This window comes from Python bivittatus, unplaced genomic scaffold, assembly GCF_059951505.1.
Source record: "Python bivittatus isolate LINGU-HERP-01145 unplaced genomic scaffold, Pbiv_v1 ctg000480_np1212, whole genome shotgun sequence".
Taxonomy (NCBI): domain Eukaryota; kingdom Metazoa; phylum Chordata; class Lepidosauria; order Squamata; family Pythonidae; genus Python; species Python bivittatus.
The window spans coordinates 77,193,696-77,215,577 of record NW_028277075.1 but is presented as its reverse complement, the minus strand read 5'-3'; the positions used below and the strand labels follow the sequence as shown (position 1 = coordinate 77,215,577).

At 38.9% G+C, this 21,882-nt stretch overlaps 1 protein-coding gene across 14 annotated transcripts in view; it reads right to left on the bottom strand.

The window, feature by feature from the left end:
• Positions 1-21,882, bottom strand: part of TNS1 (tensin 1) — a 325,093-nt gene that overhangs the window by 24,686 nt on the left and 278,525 nt on the right. For 8 of the 14 annotated variants that reach the window (XM_088146384.1, XM_088146388.1, XM_088146390.1 and 5 more), the window contains 5 exons: positions 18,400-18,599; positions 17,407-17,545; positions 11,291-11,383; positions 7,909-7,944; positions 556-757 (listed from right to left, as the gene is read on the bottom strand). In XM_088146384.1, the coding sequence (XP_088002510.1) occupies positions 556-757; positions 7,909-7,944; positions 11,291-11,383; positions 17,407-17,545; positions 18,400-18,599 (670 nt within the window). The remainder of the gene's footprint in view (positions 1-555; positions 758-7,908; positions 7,945-11,290; positions 11,384-17,406; positions 17,546-18,399; positions 18,600-21,882) is intronic. The other 6 variants (XM_088146389.1, XM_088146392.1, XM_088146394.1 and 3 more) reach the window with 3 other exon arrangements.

Here is a 21,882-nt window from a genome sequence, read left to right as displayed (position 1 = left end):
AATGTGGTAAAACGGTGTTGAGAAACTCATCGCCCTGAAATAAGACAGCTACTTAATATCTTCTGAATTATGGAAGAACAAAATTGCTGTGTGTTTTTTCCCCATCACAAACTATATTGACACATGGTATATTTTGGAATCCTCCAGTAGGGACAATGCTTATTAATGTGTTTAGAAGAAAAGAAATAATGAACCAGTTCAATTTGGTCAAACTGTCCTGATGGCTAAAGATATGATACAAAAAAGAGCAAGGTAACCAACAGTTATTGAAGAAGCTCTTACGAGGTTCTTGCTCCATGGAACATTTTTTTCTTGATCATAACTGGGAATACCCTCACATTTTCTATTTGGGGGAAAATAAGTTCCCCCAGTTGTCATTGCTTTTGTAGCGATGATGATGATGATGATGATGATGATGATGATGATGATGATGATACACAATTGCTGTTCTTCCTCCTGGATCATGAGCGGATGAATGTAAGCAAAAAGGACGCAGACCAATTGATCGTGGTGACAGAAGGCAGTTCTGACAGCCATCTCTCTCCTGCAACTTACCCATCCATGCTATGTACAGGGCTGCTGGCGGAGGCTGGGCTAGGCAAGGTGAAGGAGTTGTTGAGGGATTCATTCCTTACAGGTGTCTCAGTGCTGTAGGCCTCTGGAGCCAAGGATGCCTGGGGCTTCCCAGCAATGCCGCTTCCACCACTACTGCCTGCTGCTGCTGTACGAGCCACAGATTCCACGTAGCTCCGGGGCTCTAAGTTTACATGCGGAGAGAAAAACAAGCAAACAGAAGAATGATGCCTAAGTTGCCTGGAGCCATAAACCCTTAAACTACTAATATTCATGATTCCATTGGAGTTGGGCGGCTGATATTTTTAAATTTAAATAAGAATAACTGATTTACCCTTCAAACTCTTATGCTCCATTTTTCTTTGCCAAATAAATTTAAAGTGACTTAGAGATAACAACAACAATATAATCAAGACAGACCAAAGTACTAACATCAGTGTAAGTACTACCCAAGTCCCCAAACTTAATCAACTTAATATGTGGGCTAATATGACAGATCTTTCTTTCTGACAGCGAGATGACTAATGAAGCTGTATTGAGACCTTCCATTCCACAATGATCAAATTTTTCTATGCGCAATATGTACCTCAGTGATTCCAGAGACAGATTCCAGAATGCCATATGCCAAGATGAAGCTGCATGGATTTGTGTGAAAATAGTGGCCCCCTGAAACTAGTCACAAATACAAGGACTGTTGTCAGATAAGGCTATTTTAGCTGTTGTTTGAAGACAAACCCAGCTACTGTACATATTGCATCTGCCTTGTGATTGTGAGCATCTGTGTAACTGCTGTTCTATCCTTATGCAAGCTTCAGTAATAGAAATCTGGCAGATGCTTTTTTTTTCCTTCTCTCTCTCTTCCACTGCCTGTTTTATTTTTTTATAGGCATTCCTGACATTTCTTTTGGGTACCTGCTTTATTCCCTGGATCCTATTTTGGGAGTGGGGAAGGGAGACACTTTCTCAGAACTGGACATTCTTTATTTCATCACCTTTTCTTGCATGTACTCCAAACTCTTCTGCAAATTTGTCATTTTTAAAACACAAGATTTAGATTAACGAGAGGGATAAAAGGAGGTATCAGACAGCTTTAAACCATATGAAAATCTCATTTATATGTGCCTTCCAGAAATATTCATAAAGTTGTGGCTTTTTTTTTTACCCACCCATGACCAGCACCTGCATTGTTGCCTTTTTCTAATCCTTCAAGAACTAAACTAGCTTCTTCCCTTTACTTGTCTTAGGATATTGCTGCCACAAAGTTCTATTATTGTCCCATGCATCTCCTTTTTTTCTTTGTCATTTTCCTCCTGCTCTTCCTTTCAGTAACTGCCAATTCAACATTTGTTATAGGCTAATGCTCCTGCCTAAAATGCCCTCTTTGGGCAACTAATTTCCTTTCAAAACTGTAGAAGGTAATGTCCCAATGCAGTTGTTCCTATCTCAGGATCCCCAAATGCTTCACACCTTCCACAAACATGATGGTCAATGATCCGAACGGGAAATGTTGCAGTCTAACTACATCTGGAAACAGGTTGGGAGAGACTGCTGTCTTGAAACCAAAAATCATTCCCTCATACATTCCCCACCTCCAGCTGGAAATGTGGAAGAATTCAGTTTGGTCTTCAAGATAGGCAGCAATGCAATTAATAATGTACCTACAGAATCCTCATCCTACAGATCCTTCTCTACCAAATTATGAAAAAAACAAGGCCAAGCTATATGTCCATCTATAAAGTGTAGCTGTGTCTTTTCCACCCTCTTATTTACTCACAAATATATGAGGTGTAATGAGCCTGCCTGCCTGCCTGCCTGCCTGCCTGCCTGCCTGCCTTGCTTCCTTCCCTTTTTTTTTTTTTTTTGAAATGTTGGGTGTGGAGGCAAATTAAATCTTCCCTCTCCAATCTAGACTAGGGACCTGTGGGCTGAGTTGCACATAAGAAATACAGGAGGTCCCTCCTGTTTAAAGGTGTTTAAAGGTCCCTTCCAACCTCATGATTCTAAGGGACAATTGAGAACACACTGAATTATCCCCACATCCAGGCCAGGCAGTTGAGGTAGTCTACGGGGTGGTTTCATCTGAACCTTGGACTAGGTGAAAGGAATGTAAATTATATAGGATAGTACTGCAAATGGTATGCTGAGAATATTCTTAACACATCTAAGCTGGAAACCAATTAAATAAGGGCACAATTTTATGAAGATGAAGCAGGATTTTGGAACAGACAAGATCAGACTGGTGGTCAAGCCTTCTCCTAGAGTGTCCAAAGTTGTTTTTGCCAATTGGCAGAAGTGGCAGGAAAGAAGGAAAAGAAGGGAAGGGAAGGGAGGAGAATGATGACAAGGAAGGCTGGGCTGAACATTCTGTGAGACAAAAGCCCAAGACAGTTAGCTTGGCCAAAATGAGATATGCCAAAGATTTGGGGAAGACGTTGGTGCTAGGCTGAAGTGCAACCTCAAAAGGCTTGCAATGTGTATAATGTGCTAGTCTGCCACTTAAAGTAATTACATCTGTTACTGCTACCCATTTCCAGCTCCTCTCCCTATCTAAAAATAGCATGGTTCAGCATTAGCTTGCAAACTAATGAGAAACTGCTGGGAAAGCCAAGACCTCTCTGAAATGGAAAAAGGAAAACCAAACCAAACCAAAAACTTCTCTTGTTTATTCCAAAGGTAGTAAATTCAGAGATTGCAGGAGAAAGGCCAACAAGGAGGAGTGATACTAGCTTGAGATACACTATTTGTTCCTTCCTCTTGTATGAAAGTTAAGGATCATTTGCTCATTGTTGGGAGTAATTTTTCTTTGTGAATTTTTTTCTCAGTCTGATATGTATGCTAAAATCTTGTTCAACTAGCACTAAAGCATATACCAGTGCTAAGCTCTAAACCTCAGCTGTACGCAAATTATTGGAGGATCCTGGAAAAAAAATGGCAGTAGAATCCCACTGCCAAACAGAAGAGAGAATGAACTCTGGGAGCTCACATAGGGATTCCTCAATGAAATCCCAAGTTCTGTACCATATCAAACAATGTAAAGAACCAACTTCTCTATGATTAATTTGAGCAAGTGAACAGTTCATTGTGTGGTAGAGAAGAACCACAAGGAAAAGTCTAAAAGGACAATTACATGGCCTAATAATATTTGAACTACATAAATTATATTCTGTTTCATTTTTCCTTATCCCACTAACAAGAAAGCGTAAAAGCACATCTAATAATAGTAGCATTCAAAATACAACAGAGTCTGGTGACACCTTAAAGATTAACATTATTATGCATTATTACAGCTGTAATAATGTTACAGTTAAAGCTGTAACATTATTACAGCTTTCATACTTCTAATCATCTGTATCAGATGTAGGTGGTAGTCCATGAAAGCCTATTCTGTAATAAATGTTTCCTAATATTTTTGTTTACCATAAAAATGTAATTTCTTTCTGCAAAATCCTGATGTGGTCATGAAGATATAGTCCAAATATAGGCAATTACATAATTGTGCTAAAATCCAGATCTTCAGCTTGACTATGTGGTAGAACTCACATTCTCTAGATATTGTTGAACTTCAGTTCACAGCATCTCCAATCAGTATTGGAGAGTCACATATTCCCAATTTCTGCTGTCTGGAAAAATTGTATATTCGGAGAATCATAATGCTGAACGGAGTCATTAAGCCATTAAGTTCAATTCCTTGCTCAGTGCAGGAACATGACTATTTTGCCTCTGCTTTAACACAACTAGTGAAGAGGAATCTACCAATACTCTGAGTAATTAGTACCACTATTGATCTTTTCTTGTTAAGAAGTTTTTTCTAACATTCAATCAGAATCTGCTATTATCTTTGCCCTGCACTTTAGGTCTTAACCTTCTCTCTGACATCTTTTCAGTATATGGGAACTGCTATCCTTCCTTAGCTTCCTCTTCCAAAGGCTAAATTTTCCGATTTCACTCTTCCAAAGGCTAAAGTTTTCCATGACTCTTTTTTTCCCCCAGAAGCATTAATTTCTAATCCTTTGATGATCCTTATTGCTCCTTTCTGAACGTATTCTAGTTCGTCTGAATTCTTCTTAAAGTGTGGTGCTCAGAACTGGACATGACACTTGAGATTGAGTCTGTTCAGTGTAGAATAAAGTGAAATAATTACTTCTATAATTTGGAAAGCATACTTGTTTTTTAGGAAATCAAAAACCGCACTAAAACTGCTGACTATTCTGGTTGTAATCATTTACTATTCCAACACTTTTCAAAAGTGGCCTTACCAAGCCAATTATCCACCATCTTATGCACGTGAAGAAATTTATACTGGCCTATTCAATTTCATTCTGTTATTTCCAGCCATCTTCTCTAATTTACTAAGATTGTTTTGAATTTTATATCTGTATTCTACGGAATTAGCTATTAGATCCCAGGTATTAGCTCCCACCTAATTTTATACCATTTGCAAAGTTGATAAGCAATCCCTCACTCTGTACATCTAAGTCATTCATAAAAATGTTGAATAGTATAGGATTAAACATTAAATCTCCTGCCATCAGTTGATGAGAAACAGTTGATGATTCCTTTTCAGCACAGTTTTTGAGCCAGCTAGGTATCCACTTGATTGGCACACCATCCTATCCTTTAATATCAAATAGCAATCTTTTCATGCTGGTTATTATTAAAGAATGGGAACTGGTATGTTTTCCCCATATTTTTAATCCCTGTTTGTAAACTGACTGGAGAATTGAAGGGAAATATTACTATATTTAGCAACTGAAGAACCTTTGAAACAGGCAGAGTGTAGAATCAAGCAATGCTCCCCATTTCATTTTGTCCTTTTTTCTTATTTGCTTAGGCAAGCATTCTATACCTTACAAAAAAGGGCTTGAGGTTAGTGTCTTTGTGGAGCCCCTATTTTTAAAAATTATTGTTATGGTTATTTTTTTAGTCTGGGTGGTTATCTTATTACTATTATTTTAATTCTCTAGTTTGATATTGTAAGCCACCCCAAGTCTTCTGGAATGGATGGCCATAACAATTTTAATCATCATCATCATCTGTTCTCTGTTCTGACATGAAATCAGTATGGAGATTTTAACATTGAATTATGTTCTTAGACTAAGTTTTATCAGGAATAGCATGATAGGCCAAGGATGCTAGGTCTCTCAGTGTAGATTGCCACCTTAAAAAGAAAAAAATAATTGATTTTTGAATATATCTGGCCCGACAGGATTGACTAACCTCCATAAATTTTGTCTAAAGCTAACATTTTCAACCTAGCATGAGATGGACATCCTGTTCAGGGAATACTTAGGATTCTATTTTGGTTTATTTAGAATACCTAAAAATGCAGCTGCTTTCCAAAAGATTAAGCTGTATCCCAGCTGTGTTCTGTCCTAAACAGCTTCTTAAACATGTAAATTCTTGCCCTGGCTTTGTGTTTATATTAATTTTCTTAAGATCAGCAGTGGCCTTGCTTGGGGGTGGGTGGGGAGAATAATTAATAAGAATGCAGATCCCTTGTATAGTTACAGAGCAATGCCTAAATTTGAACTCAGACAGAAGAATATACAATGCCTTAAGGCCAAATTGCACCTGAAGCTGAATTGTGGTGTAGTTTCCTCCCCTACCCACCCCCCTTCCTATTTTTACTGATTTTTACAAAATGGAGATATAGGAACCATATATGGGAAAAAAGGAAATTTAGCCATTGTTTCTCTAGTATGGTATTCTTTGGGGGGAAGCAGCAGGGAATTTTTTTCATATAAAATCAGTTAGGGAAGAAAGCGTTAAGAATTCCCTTCTTGGATCTCAAATTGCAGCCCTCATAGCTATACTTATTAAAATACAAAGAGATCAGATAAACCTCTATAAAGCCCTTAGATCTGCAAGCAACCAACCAAGCTCAGAGAGTACCAAGAATGCAATAGAGTAACAGTACCGGGGCATAGTTCTTAAAGGCAGAATTATATTCAATCATTTTAAATATTGTTATTGAGTTCTGCCAGTTTGACAAAAAACTTTACATAAGACTTTTAAAAAAAAATTAATTTAAAACCACATAATTTAGTGGATGGCAAACTCTACTGTATACAATTGTGCTTAACTCTGAGTAAACTTGCATAGGATTATACGTGAATTACTCTGGCTAATACCCACAATCCCTTTTAGAATTCTGGATGTGTTTAAACGTATATGTGCTAAGTTTTTTTAAAGCTGCGGATTTGTTTAATGAAATAGACATGTTTTAAAGTAGATGTTATAACTGCTTCTTTGCATGATATAAACATGATAAACTGTTGAGTTAATCCTATCCACTGAAAATTTCTTTTGAAATTCTACTGATTTGCATCAGGTTGTGAGGACTGTTGTAACACTAGGACACTACTTAAGGGTCCCTTGGAAGGAAGCAGGGTACAAAGGTAATGAAGAGGCACGTAAAGAGTACTACAAATTATTTTGTGTTAGGGAAATTTTATCAAAATATTATCATCTTGCAAAAAAGCCCCCTGCTGTCAAATAACTAGAAAGATTGCTGGAAAAAGTAACCCATAATTTTGGAAGGAATACTCTCTTCAGACTGTATCTTTTACCATGTTACAGCTGCTGCTTCTGTGCAAGTTAGTCCCATTCCAACATGGTAACATATACAAATATACAACAATCATCAGCGATAAGGGCATGGAGAGATGGACATTCATTCATTCATTTGACTGGAATGGCTGCCCATCTTATCTACGATAACCCTGGCCGGCTCACAGCAAGATCAAGACATTGTCCAGCTAATGGCTGAATCAGGCCTAACATTACTTAGGATAGTATACATAGATACTTGGAGCTCTCTGGAGCTTTCTTCCAAGTATATGTGGTGAAAATTACAGTGCTCATCTTCCATTCAGCAACACTGAAGGAATTCTCTGGGAAACATTAACTGGGAAATATTAATTAACTAAGATTGAAGCTAATTCGCCAGAAGTACCAACTCTGCAATAGGAAATTAAAAAATGATGGCTACTAAGCATTCAGATTAGTAGGACTAGAGATATTTACCTAGAAAATACTTCTGAAGAAGGAAAAGTAGTCCGCCCATGTTTACATCAAGGAGATAAAAAATGCTACTCTTAGAAAAATAATAATTTCCCTGCCGCTTTCTCTGTCACATTTATTTGAGATTAATGCCTGCATACAGCAACCCTTGAACAATCTGTGATGCTAATAGATCTAGGACAAAAATGTTTTGTTTAGCTTTCTGACAATACACAGCAAGCCAATCAGGTATCTTGGCAACTGAAAACTGTTCTGTTCCCTTCACAGTTCATCCAAACTGTTCTAATAAAATTAAAAGAATGCCCTCCTTACCTTGATCATATTCAACTACTGTTTCCCCATCTACTTCTGTGGGGAAAGGAAGGAAGGAAGGAAGGAAGGAAGGAAGGAAGGAAGGAAGGAAGGAAGGAAGGAAGGAAGGAAGGAAGGAAGGAAGGAAGGAAGGAAGGAAGGAAGGAAGGAAGGAAGGAAGGAAGGAAAAGAAAGAGAGACTGATATTAGCAAGCTTTCGCTAAACAGTTGAGAGTATCAGCAGTGCCTGTGCCTGATGAAAATATAATCTTTATTATACAGTGGAAGACTTGCAAATTATTATTATGGAGGTGAGCTATACATGCACCACATAACATGTGCTGAATGCCTGCAAAGTAATTTTATGAGAAAGTACAATGTACAACCAATGAGGCTCATCTCTGGCTAAAGTTTCCTTTTTCTTCAGAGAATTCTGTTCTAGTCTTCAATGGATTCAGAAACACAATACTTGGATTTAGAATTCTGGATGTCAAAAAAAACAACAACTGTAAAATAAAGGGGAGACTTAATTTTTAAAACAGGTTGGGTCCATGTTTTTATACTATGCTCCTTTAAGTCAGTGCTTAGTAAATGAAAGCAATAAGCCTTTGGGTCTCTTCAAAAACTAACAGGCATAAATATGCAAAATTATTATTGGAGAAAAATATCTTGATGCCCAAGGATCTCTGAGACTGACTGACAGCTGTCACACTAGGATGAGGCAAATCTCCTTAAAAAAGCAGTTGCAGAGTTGTTAAATCTGTTTTCCTCTTCTCTGATTACTACACAATCCATTCCATTCTATCAACCTGCATTTAAAAGGTGCACAAAATTTTGTATTTGTTTTACCTTAAATAATATTCAACCAGAATTGTGCGTTCTTATATGCATTTTAAATTAAAATATGCATTCATTTTTATACATATTTTGGCACATTTTTAAAGATGATATCAGAGAAATTTACGTGGCTTGTAATGTATGGACATGAAGAAGTGCCATAGCACAAGTTGCCATTTTCATATTATTAATTCCAGATGTTGCAAGCTCCCTGATTGACTCCCACCTGCTCCAAATGAAACTGAATTCAAGCAGGTTTGATGTCAGGAAGCCCTCAATCAATTTGAGAGGATTTTTTCTGTCCGTGAGAGGAATGTTCTTCCCCAAAGAGCAAGTTGGGATGACTCTGTGCTGCCCCAAGTGCTGAGGTCAATGTGATAGCTAGAGGGCTTATTACCAGATGCAGATGATGTAACATTGCTACCATTATCCATGCATTGACTGGATCTGAGAACACTGTTGCAATGGATTCTACATGGGGACACCCTTGAAGGATAGGAAATTGCAGCAGGTCCAAAATACAGCATCCAGGCTCTATCTGGGATATCCTCCTGGGAGCATCTAACATCTCTTTTGGGTCAGTTACACGGATTTTCCCTTACATTCCATGCCAAATTCAAGGTGCTACTTTTCGCATATAAATTCCTGTATGGCTCAGGCCCCTTCTGTTTGAAGGAACAGCTTCCTCTTTATGTTGTTACCCAGGAGTTTCATTCTACACAGAAGAACCTGTGTATGGCTGTCTGGAATCAACTGACTACAGGACCTTTTTGGTGGTAGCTCCAATACTCTAGAACTCCCTCCCCCAGTCAGTCTATTAGCCTTTTCTTCATTATGTTTTAAAATCTTTAAAATATACAGTGTATGTATGTATGTATGCATGCATGCATGTATGTTAGCATTCCTCCAGATCAAGGTTTCTCAACCTCAGCAAATTTAAGGTGTGTGGACTTCAACTCCCAGAATTCCCCAGCCAGCATGCTGGCTAGGGGATTCTGGGAGTTGAAGACCACACATCTTAAAGTTGATAAGGATGAGAAACCTTGCTCCAGATAGCAGTCATGTTTATTTTGCTACCAGGTTTCAATTTGTTGATGCCAAACAATCCTAATCATTTTTAAATTGTCTTTGATCTATTATTTTAATTGTTTTCGTTATTATAATGCTGTTCCTTTGTGATGCTTTGCTCACATTTGAGACACAATGGCTGTTTGTCTGTTGTGTATTATTTTCATTTCTGGCTTTGATTGTTATTAGTTGGAAGACTGCAGGATATAAATCAACAAAATAAAGAAGCAAATAAGTTCCCTTGCTTTATCACCCTAATGGCATTTTTGTTGTGCCCTAAAGTGGCCCCTCAAGAAATAAAACCCAGGAAATATTAATTAGTTTGTGGACTTCTTTGGGGCTCTGTGTACTTAACAGTGGACCTGATACGCTACTTCCTTCAAAGGCTTGACTTTCCCTTGGATACGTGACTAAGTGGCCAGCAGCAAAACTGATTTATCTAAATATCCAATCCAGGATTTAGGCATGCAGAAAGATATTTTTATTCCAACCTGATGGTACTGGTCTGTTAGGAAAACCATTTTTCCCTCCGTTTTGCTAAGATTTTCAAAATCCAGATGTCAAAGGTCTGTGTTAGATTCAAGGAGCGGTGGTGGTATTGAACCATAAGGAGAGTGCATACGTCATTCTTTCTTCTTTCTTGTTGTCAGCGACAGGCTTAAGTTGTGTATGGATTAGAATCACTTTCCTTTGGCATTTATGATCATATACAGTTTGATAGCTATGTTAGATCCTAATTAGGGAATTCAAGTAAAAGCAGATTCAAATATCCAGGAATGCATGGGATACCTGGGATTTACCATTCCAGGAAGTATATGGAAGTCTGCTTGTTTAAAAATGCTGCAATGTAAAACATCTCTCTACATATGGATACCCTTACAGATAAAACAAAAGGCTGCCAGGCAAAAGACTAGCAGAGAGCATCCATGAACACCAACAGCAGTCAGAAGACACAATGAAAACTTCTTAATCTCATAACACATGGACAGACTCAATCACAGTTTCAACTGGGAAAGTGTGAGCATCCTAGACCAAGATAAATCCAAAAATGCTAGGGAATTCCTATAAGCTTGGCATTCAGACAAATCAGCCATCAATAAACACACAGAAATAAACCATATTTACACACCATTCAAAAGAGACAATAAAAAGCTAAGAAGGAAACAAAAAGACCAGAATATATCCTCTCCAGGAGCCAACACCCAGGTAAGCAGGGATTAACACCAGGTAAACAATCAAGCAGAAAACAATACCCTAATCAAGGAACTACCAAGGAGAAAACTACTCTCCCACCAAAACTGGCAGGGCAAGCTACTATATATAAACAGGGAGCAAACCCCACACTCAGTGGCACTGGTGATGTTACCTAGTTGGGTAATGAAAAGTCTACAAGCTAACAACCAAACTCTCAGAGAGCATTGAGGACTCCGTGTGTGTATCAGATGATGCCCTATTTCTGTTACACCAACCTTTTCATTATAACAATACTTTCACTTACCTCCTGTCTGTTGCAACAAAATCTCTGCTGGGTTATGAGGTTTCAGCCCCAGTGCTGAAAGTGGAGTTTTGGCCAGTCCTGGCGGAGAGCGCACTGTTTCAGATATACAGAGAAAGAAAGAGAGAAAGAAATCAACAAACCAGAATATTAATAGATAAATTAATAATAAATCCAAAAATTGATTTGTTGCTAATTACCAGGATATAGCCAAATCTAAACATGACTGTAAGCATACAAGGGCTGCTGAAAATGCCCAGTGTGGTTGTCCTTCTGAAACCACAAGGGAACTGGTCCTTGTCACAAAAATGCCTTTGGCTAAAAAACCACTTTTCTTTTGTAGAAAAGAAATAAAATCAACCTCTAAAATGCTAGAGAACAAAACTTTCCCTCTTTAGCAAAGTTAAGTTAAGATAATCAAGATAGCAATTCAAGATAACAAAAGAGCAAGAGTGTTCTTGGTGTATTGGGAGTAAAGATTTATTAATAACACAGTCTCACCAATACTCGGTATGGACTTTTGGCCAAAGCCTCTCTCAGGCACAGCTGAGAGATGCACTTAAATGGTGTCTTCTCCATCATTTCAAAAGCAGGAGGGGGAAAAAACCTGCTGATGATAATACAGCCTGATATTTTGTGCTACCACTGACCTTGGCAGAACTGGTAAAAGACACCCCAGGCGGTTGTGCCTAATATCTGCCAAACATTACTATGCCTTTAACATCATGGCTAATAGAAAAAGAGACAGGGAAGAAAAAAATAGGCGCTTTTGTGGATTTCCATACAATGCAGGTCTGACAGGTTTTCAACAGGGCATAGCCTATACCCATCCAAAGGAATCTGGATCCCCATTTTCTTATAGCATAAAAATAGTTCCATGTTATTTGTACCCTACATCTTTGCCTGACATCTACATATTACATTAGTTCTAATACCAAGGATATAACTGCAATGGTCTTTTCCATATTTAGCCATACCAAACAACAACCCATCAATGACTTAGTCCCAGTGACACGGAATTTAGAGTGTATATTCCAAAGCAGGACAGGGTTGAAGCATAGCTAATTTTTTGGATTGCAATTAATTGCAATCTCCTATGAGAAGATATCCAGAGACTGAACACATCCCCCTTTACATTTCTCTCGTTTATAAAAATTCAGAATGATTTCATTTAGCTTTCTTAAGCATACTTCCTATTGGCAGCTGTCTTAGAATTTAGAACAATGCAAAACGCAATACCTATCCACTTCCAGATTATTCTTTACTTGCTTGGTATGAGCCATAAAAAAGCAAAAATATTCTTGGCAATAAATGCCCAGAGCCTGCCCATCCCATTACCAGTGTGTTTGGAAAATGTCCATGAATGAATGGATGACATCATCTCATGTCACAGTTTTGCCCAAGGGCAGATATGGCATCTGCAAAGATCATGATCATGAGACAGAAAGAGGGACCACAAACACTACATCAAGGCATTGTCTATCATAAATAGCAACATCATATACACAGCTGCAAAAGTCTATATTTATAACATGTACATCAACAAAATATTTGCACAATTACATCAACATGTATCAGATTTTATGCCTTCCCAATCTAAAAGGAGAACAAAATGTAGGGCATTCTTGCATATATACCCATAGTAGATATGCAGCAAGGAGCAATGGAGCAAACAGAGGCAGATGTATATGTGAGATGTGTTTGAAACAGCAAGTCTCACAAAAGTACTTTCTAACCTTCATGATTTCTTTCAGCTGCTGCGTTTGTTACTGACAACTCCAAACAATTCAGGCTTTTTAACTGAATGTCTCGTTTTAAAGATTACCGGATGGAAGCAAACAAGTGAAGAACTTTTGTCTGTTGAGGGGGGAGGGAGTTGAACACATTTTTCATAACTTGCATTGCAATCATCTGACTTACGGCTTCAGATGGGCACCTATGCCAGAGCCACAGCAGGAGGAGAGAGGAAGGTAGGCAGGCATATTAAAGGAAAGCCAGTTACCAAGAGCTTGCATTTCATCATGGATCAGCTTGGCTGGCTAGCATTCATTGCTCAGGGCCAACAAGCAATGGGGAAACAAGCAAGTTCATGTCCAGGATGTTATGTAACCCAGTGATCAACTGGGATTCTCTAACAGTGCATATACTATTGCATTTTTGTTCTCAAACTCCGTGGGTCTCATGTACTTTAGTTTAGTTTGCTGGTGAAGAAGACAAGTCTTCACCAAAAAGTTCACAGAGGAGCCATAAATATACATATTGAATACTAAAGAGACCTCTGGCCTGCTACTCTAAGAATAATTTAAGACAGCATATGTCTTGCACAGCTGTCCCCAATAAATGCCCTATAATTACAGGCTCTCGTTTTCAATCCCTAGCTATGATGAGTGTGAATTTGGGGAGTTTTAATCTAACATGTCTGGGGAGTGCAAGGTTAGGAAAGGTGAGCTAACTAAATGGAACCAGAATGCATGTTGTCCCTGATCCAGATATTAAGCAAGGGATAGTGTTATGAAAGCTGCAGTCCTATACCCACTTATCTGGGATTAGGTTTTAGTGAATTAATAGAAATTAGCCAAGTTCCATGAGATAAGGGAATGTGTGCCACAGAAAATAATGAATGGACTCAGTTAAAACTAGGTTAGCCTGATCACAGTTGTGTTCTACCAATGAAAGCAGGGAAGTGTCCCTGAGAATGTCTGGAGGCTCTCCAGACACTTCTGCTCTAGCAATGGGCTGCTTGCCAGGCATATTGCACAGTCCAGGCAATCTTATATTAATCTCTGTTAGTTTTGGAGACTGGCACAAAATCAGAATGTATGAACCTGTAAGAATCACATATAGTCCTGGTCAGCTTTTGAAAGAAGCCAATGAAGAGATAGTCTTTGTATATCGAAATGCTAGGAAAGGAATCTATATGAGAAAACCACACACACACACACATCTATGAAGCTCAGAAGACAGGTTCTATTCTTAATCCTCTCTAATCTTGGGAGGTTATTCATGTGCTGGATACTATTATTTTTCAGGATTGTGCTCACCTTGATGCTACTTAAACATTCATATGTTATGATTCACTGTGTATTGGGAAGAAGGGTAGCTTTTTAAAAGTATCTTATTTAAAATCTACAGATGAGAGTTAATAGTAATATCTAGCACTCTGACATTTGGGAGTATTCAGGCTGTTCAGAAATAATCTAGTTTACACCTGTTATTTTAAAAAAGGGGTTTCTTCCACCCTTTGGGATCGTTGCTCTTTCCCAGTCGCTTAGTGGCCCACTGATCCTGGTTCATGCTTAGCCATGTTAGCACTGCCCTGATGAAATACTGGCACAACGGTTCAAAGCTGATGAATTTTAAAAACCCACCACCAGGTTACCAAAGGTTAGTCACTCAGAACCATGCTTGACCAGAAGAGGAAGACAGAGAGGGCATGCAGCAGGTAAGTTCAGACCAGGTTTTCGCCGACAACTTCAGCAGCTAAATGAGATCGAAGTCTGATCTTCTGGGCTGTTATGCCTTCACTTAAAGCAGAAACTTCTACAGAATTCATACCAGATGTGCACGGCCTAACAGAATGAGCTTATTCAAACAGGCTGATTTGGTTGCAATTGCAATTACTGCACTACAGTTTGTAGAGAGACAGGACTGCTGTGGGTCAGTATGTCCATTTGGAGCGCCCTCAATCATGGAAAGCTGATTGGCGTACTAGGCATCAAGGCTCACCTCTGCTGTTAACCAGCTTGCAAAATTCCAGAAAATTTAACAATCAGCTCTCAGGGGCCAGTATGAGCTGGCTCCAGGGCCCCACTGGATGAAAGGCATACCTTACAGTTGAAGTTAATGCAACAAATGCCTCAGATGAATGGGAGCAGTGGCTTTACAGCAGCTGAGCAGAACTTCAACAGTGAAATATTACCTAAATACAGGAAATTTTGCATGTAGTTTTAACTGTGTGCCTACATATATCTGCAATTAGATTTATATCTTGAATGGGGCCACACAATCCAAAGAGTGCATTTATCTCCTCAGTTTGGGGCTGCAAAGATACCTACCAATGGAATCAACATTCTTGCTGGGAATTGCTGCTGGCATCGGGGTGGGGTAGCTCACACTGATGGATTTTCCATGATTTCCTCCCCTTCCCCCCCCCCCCCATGATGGAATCTTTCATGTGCATTCTGGAGGATTAAGAGATGTGCGGTGTAAGAACCGCCCTAAAGCCATCTCCATCAAGGTGAGATACACAACATTGGTGACTGATACATTCAAAATGCCATGCTTTATTTTACAGGTACATTTTATAGAATGCGTACAGGCATACCTGTGGAATAAAATGTGGCATTTGGAATATATGCTTTATTTTCTTATTTATTTATATTTGCACATTCTTGCCTCCCCACCTAAAGTTGTCTATTTTATGGTAAATGTCATTCCATATACTACGTACAGTATAAACTGGCAAAGCAAGGCTACATACGGTGCATTCAGAGTGGATCTTTTAATAGGAAAAGCTAATGCAACTCATGTGTTCTCTAACAGACGTGTATGTTACTGAAACATCTACAGTATTTCAAATGTATCTTTAGGATTTGGATTACTTTTTACGTTCTCCCACCTGCAGAGGACAGCTGCCTCCCCCCCACCCAAATAACTCCAAAATAAAAAGAGTCTCAGAGGAAGAATTACAACTATTACCTAAAATAGGATCTATTTGCCAAAACCCATGGATTTTTCCTCTGGGACACTCCACAGCTAGACTCAGGGGTTACGATTGATTAAGACCGGATCCCCTTTATTCTTCCATAGATGCTGTTGGGATATTATTTTTATACCTAGAAAGACTGTTAATGACAGTGAAAGTAATATATGTAACCATTCGTTTTCTGGGAGTGTGGGATTTTCTAGAAACTATACGCTAAAAGGAGTATCTCTCAAATATCAGATCAAAGGAATTTCTGTGGTTTATACATAAGAATTGGCAGATTTTAGATGTCAATCAGGGATGTGTAATTCTTATTCCAGTTCACAATTCTGCCAGATGCTTCCCAGGATGGGGAATTCTCCTCTCATGATAACAAGGTCCAGAGCAATTTTAATACATTCCCATGTAGGATTTCTGCACTAGGAGTTTTCACAGTGAGGAATAATGTTTCCTTAGTGAGGAAGTAAGCCTGCAAATGTATTTTTCGAAAGGTTAATAAATTATGTTTTTGTTATAAATACCTTAGAGAAATTCGTATCTATTATGGGTTGCTGATGGATGTAAGAGAACTACTGTCAGTCTTGTATCGCATCATCTTGTTGATTCTGATAATTACATGTTTACCAAAGTGAGCGGGAGCAAAAGTTTGACCCACATGACTAAATTAACTATTAAAAAGGGATTAACTTAAATTATTAAATCATTTGCATTTTGCCTAAAAGAATAATTATCCCCTGCTCCCCCACCCAAGATTTAGAAGCTATGTAATATATTGCTTCCACTACTACTACAGTAGTCCTTCCTGATTAATGATATGCAAAATCAGGTAAAGCCAACCATATAAGTTGTATTTTAACCATATCTCCAGCAAGAACCTTAAAGATGTAGCAAACAGAAAGACCCACAGCAGATGAGCCACTTATGTGGTCATAAGTTATGTACTTGTGCCCTACTTTAACTGTATATTCTTGGTAAATGATCTTGTACTTTTATGCACTATGGGCAACAAGAAGAGAGGACAGAGTGCAGCACTGGGCTATATTACTATTATTATTATTATTATTATTATTATTATTATTATTATTATTATTTCAGAAAGGAATATGCCTTTATCACCATCCGGGAGCTACTGGCTAAATTTATATCATTCTTGTAAAACTTTGCCATTGTGATTATTATGATGGAAGGATGCATACTTTATGGTAGTCTCATGAGAAGAGTGCACCAAGCAGAGATGAAAGGGGGTGAGGAAATAGCTGAGATGGGCTGATGGATAGAAAGAAGAAAATAAGAGTGTGATTACAATGGTGGTGGGTGTCAGGAAGCTGAGAACAGTTTGCCTCTAGGTATGGCTTTACCAAAACCATGCGCCAACCTCCCTCTCCCACCCCTTTGCCCAAGCCACAAAACTTACACAGGTTGCTGTAAGGGGTTTGTGGTGAGACAGGGAAGGCAGGGGTTGGGGGAGAAGTCTCACCACCACTGGAAGGTGGGCTGCTTGGAGAGGTCCCCTGTATTTCCTCAAAGGCTTCTTTGTAACTATGGAGATGGGGCTGCAAAAGAGAGGAAGGTATAATAAGTTACCAGAATGGAATAATCTACCCTCCTATCCATTCATGCCAACTCTTAGCAAATTAGACAGCAGGAATTTACTTTTTTTTCTATGTACTTCCCCTCTCCTTTGCTCCAGTTCTTTCCTCTTTCATATTTTCACCTCTTTCTCATTCCTAACATCAAAGATCTTTCCGTTATTACCTTTTCTTCAACTGGTAGCAAGGCGGGGGGGGGGCAGAGGAGACGGGTTTCAGCAGGTATTCTGCTATTTATTTTTGCTGGGAGGAGGAATAAATTCCCAATAAATTCCTAAGCTGAAGGAAGAACCACCCATAGGAATGGCCAAATCAATTTTATGCAATCTCTCAATTTTACAGATTTCAAAGCAAGTGTGTGAAAATTTACACATGTTCTCCTCTGTATTTCTTCTAAAGTATACATTTTTCCATGTATGGTATATTGTTGCCTTTCAAAGCTGGATTCTCTAATATAATGTTGGTTTTGTGCCCATTATTCCCAATACATTTGTGCATTCTTTTATCTAAAATGCAACTCTTACTTTTTTCTGTTTGAGTGGCAAGCTGCTTCATAATGTTCTGAAAAAATGAGAATTTCAGGGCATAAGAGTGTACTAGACAGGGTGTAGGTTTGTATCTAAATTCAAAATCAATTTCTTTTTCATTTCTACCTCCACCCAATATTTGAGGAGGGCCTCCTATGCCTGTCTTCTTTGCTTACTCCATTCTACTGCCAAACAAAATTTCCCTTTAATAGCTGGGACTACTCTATCTTCCACCAAGTATCTTTATTGCCATGCAAGGAGCTAAAAAGAAAATCATCTTTTAAAAAGTACCTCCTTGGGTCTTCCTCCAGGATTGGCAGCAATAGTGCTGACCACCTCTGGTGAGACACAGTGAATTGGTGATCGAACCGTCGGGCTTCGTGGTGAACTGGGTTCCTGGGGACTGTTCTCATATTGACCTTCACTGGTGGTACGTCTCCGGACAAAGGCTTCAACTTCATCTGGTGACTTCTCCTGTGGTGGCTGCACTCCTGAAAATTCAATTACGTGAGGAAGAAGGATGCTAAGTATGGGATGAGCTTAAATGCAAATGGAAGATCTCTGAAGCTTGGCATTCAGCTCTTTAGGCTGCATCTTGGCATAGGAAAGAAAGAGGTTGTGAGATCTAATAATTTATTAATAAATACACAAATTATTCTTCAACCGCAGATTATTGTGACAATCAGAATGCCACTGATTTAGTTCATATTTTAAAATCTTTTGGTACATAAACTCTTTCACAGTGAAGACATGTAGCCTCTGAGTGGCATGCCAGGGAATACCCTCCCCAAGGCAAGTGGGCTCACTTTTATTCAGAATTATAATCACCCAATAAACACTCCTGAAAAAAGCAGTTCACTAAGTACTGAAAAGATTAGGGAGACCCTAGGATACTGTTCTTGCAGCATTTTAAGATCTAAATAGAGTTAAAAGAACAGTTTCTTCTCACAGTTGTTTGCTAAGTTGGGGAGAAAGACAAGAGCTTTTTAAGAAATTGGGAGGCCTCTAACTGATCAAACTATGTCCACAGCAACCCCCCAAGGTGCAACAAAAACCTAGAGAACAGACTAACAATGGCTTAGTGAAGCCCAGATTCATCTGTTTGAGATGAGTCCACTCCACATTGGGCCCAAGGAACTTCTTTACTGCTAATATAAGTTTAGTTCTTCAAAATATTCAAGAATAACTTCTGTTTCTCCTGACAACAAAAAGAATGTCTGATGCATAGCAATGAGGTCCTGAAAGCCAGTTGGAGTACTGGATTTTGTTAACATAGAAAGGTGGCTGCAGAAGCAACACATGCAACCACTCAAATATGTCCTACTGCTGCACAATAAACTGTGCAGTGAAGGAACACTTTTGATGGAGAACAAAAGGGTCAGTTATGAAGCCAAGTTATGTTTGTTGCAATATTTGGAACGTTTTACAAAAATTTTTTACAGGGGGGAGATTCTTCTCACCCTCTTTTTTACATTTGCAGACATACACTTTGGAGAAACTACATTCACGTTTGTTCAGCCCCAGCCAAGGAAAAGAGCCAGGCACCGCACCTGGATCTCATCCCAGCTTAGCTATTTCTTCTTGTTTATAAAAACAGTAGTGGATGTCCCTCTCATGCAGCCTATCTCTCAAATATATTTAGATTTGTATTTGTTTTGCTCTTAAGGCAGCCAAGAAGGTAAAGCATTGGGAGAGATCCTTAAAATGTTTTTCAAACAAATTCAGGGAACTTTCAATCTGCATTTGGACCCTTGGCAGATCTGGTTTTTTCCTTAACTCATAACAGCCATACCACCTTCTCAAGATGGAGAGAGGAGTGGGGAAAAGTGGAAAAGCCAGATTCTGGGCAATCCCAATATAGAATTAAGCAGCAAAAAAAATTAAATAGCCAAAATGCATCAGCCAGAATAAAGGGGAAAAATCTATCCGCTTAGAGACAAAGAGAGCTCAAACAGTGCCACATGTAACAATCATTAAGTAAGGCAACAGCAGAGTTTTTTCTTACAAACAAGACAGATCATTTTCTAGACCTGCCAGGCTCCAAAACTTTCAAACATCCCTCAGAGACATTTTCCTTTAAAGCCTTACCTTCAATGGCCAAGTTTAAACATAGTCACATTTCAGTGAACTAATAAATGCAAAACACACACTGTTTTCCCTCCTTTCCTCCTCATTGCTGGAGCAGCACATAATCAGAATACAATTATACAGCTGCAAGAGATCCAGTAAAGACTGGATTTAGATCTCTTTCCAGCTATCTTTGAACTATGCCATCTTCCTTGGATTACATTTTGCAGATGAATGTAATTCACCTTTAGAAATAATGCCTCTTTGAGCTGCAATTCATATATAAACTATAAAAAAGTTGTACAGATGGAAGCTGATTTCCTTAGTTATCACAAGCTCATGCACACACACCAATTCCCCACCATATCATACATATTTGCAGTCTGCTTGGCAAAAAAACTGAAGGTCAACCTTATCCCTTTGTAACTTATGATTTATCCTGAATCAAATGAGCACTGTATCAATGCAAGAAACTAGTGGTTAGGCCCACGAGTTTCTGAGAGAAGGCACAAGCATGTTCTTGAGGAAGAGAAGGGAGATTATGATACAGAAAGAATAAAAGAAAGCAAAGGACTACAGTTTCAGTGGAGGGAAATTTATATGGAAGCAGCAAGGCCTGAGCAAGAGATAATGCCCATTAGAACAAGAGAAATAATCAGAATGAAACTGCTCATGTGTGAAGGAAAACCCAGAAGTGATCCAGTGTTCTCCGAAGCAATGCATTCCTCTTCTCTCCCACCTCAAGAAAATGGTCATTGCTGGGCCTGTGGTCTTGCTGCTGCAGGCATATTTCAAATAACTCTTGCACCAAACTCAATCCTCTCCTCATGCTCCAACTTCATCCCCCCCCCACCCTTATGTGCTTTGTTTCCTCCTTCCTTTAAAGCATGTAGGCAGTGGGGGGGGGGGGGAGGATAAGGAAGAACAGAACCAGTGTTTTGGAGCCAAGAATGACGATGCCTTGGCTTACAGCAGCCAAGCTTGCTGGAATGATTGAAGACAAGCTGAAAAAGATGGGCCCATTTAGTGAGTTATATTTCTGGCATTCTGTCCCTTCTGCATTATATTTGCTAGCAAAATTATAAGCTTAGTGTTGCACGTCCTTAGGGTAAGGCCATAAAGTACTGTAACCTTTAACCAAGCTCTTCAGTGGTAGGGAAACAATGGGGCCATCCAGCAGTGGAACAAAGTGCACCCCAAGAAAACTTGCCTGTCATCATTAAACTTTGGATCATGGAAGCAACTTGAAGCTGTACCCCAAAGGACTCATGGAGAACCCTACCTATCGTGGCCAACCAGTCAAGTTGGATCATGATGTACACATTAATTTATGCACTATCTGTGTTATCATTTTATAAAATGAGGGATACAGAACATGAAATAGAAGCTGCAGGTGTGGATTGCCAAACCTTTCTATTTCTTTCTCTCTGTGTCCCATTTCTTAAAAGACTTTGCATAGCTCTGATTCCAGAGACAGTGAGAAGCGGCAAAAGCAAAAAGAGTTTCCATATCATTGTATTCAAGTGTGATAAAACCATACCTATATTTTATGTGATTCCCACTTAATTACAAAGAAAGCCTAACCTAATGATGTAAAGGGTTTTCTAAGAACACAAGAGCAGCTTTAGTAGATGAGACCACAGATCCATCTAATCTAGTATATTACTTCAAACAATAACCAGACAGATACTCCAGAGAAACTAACAT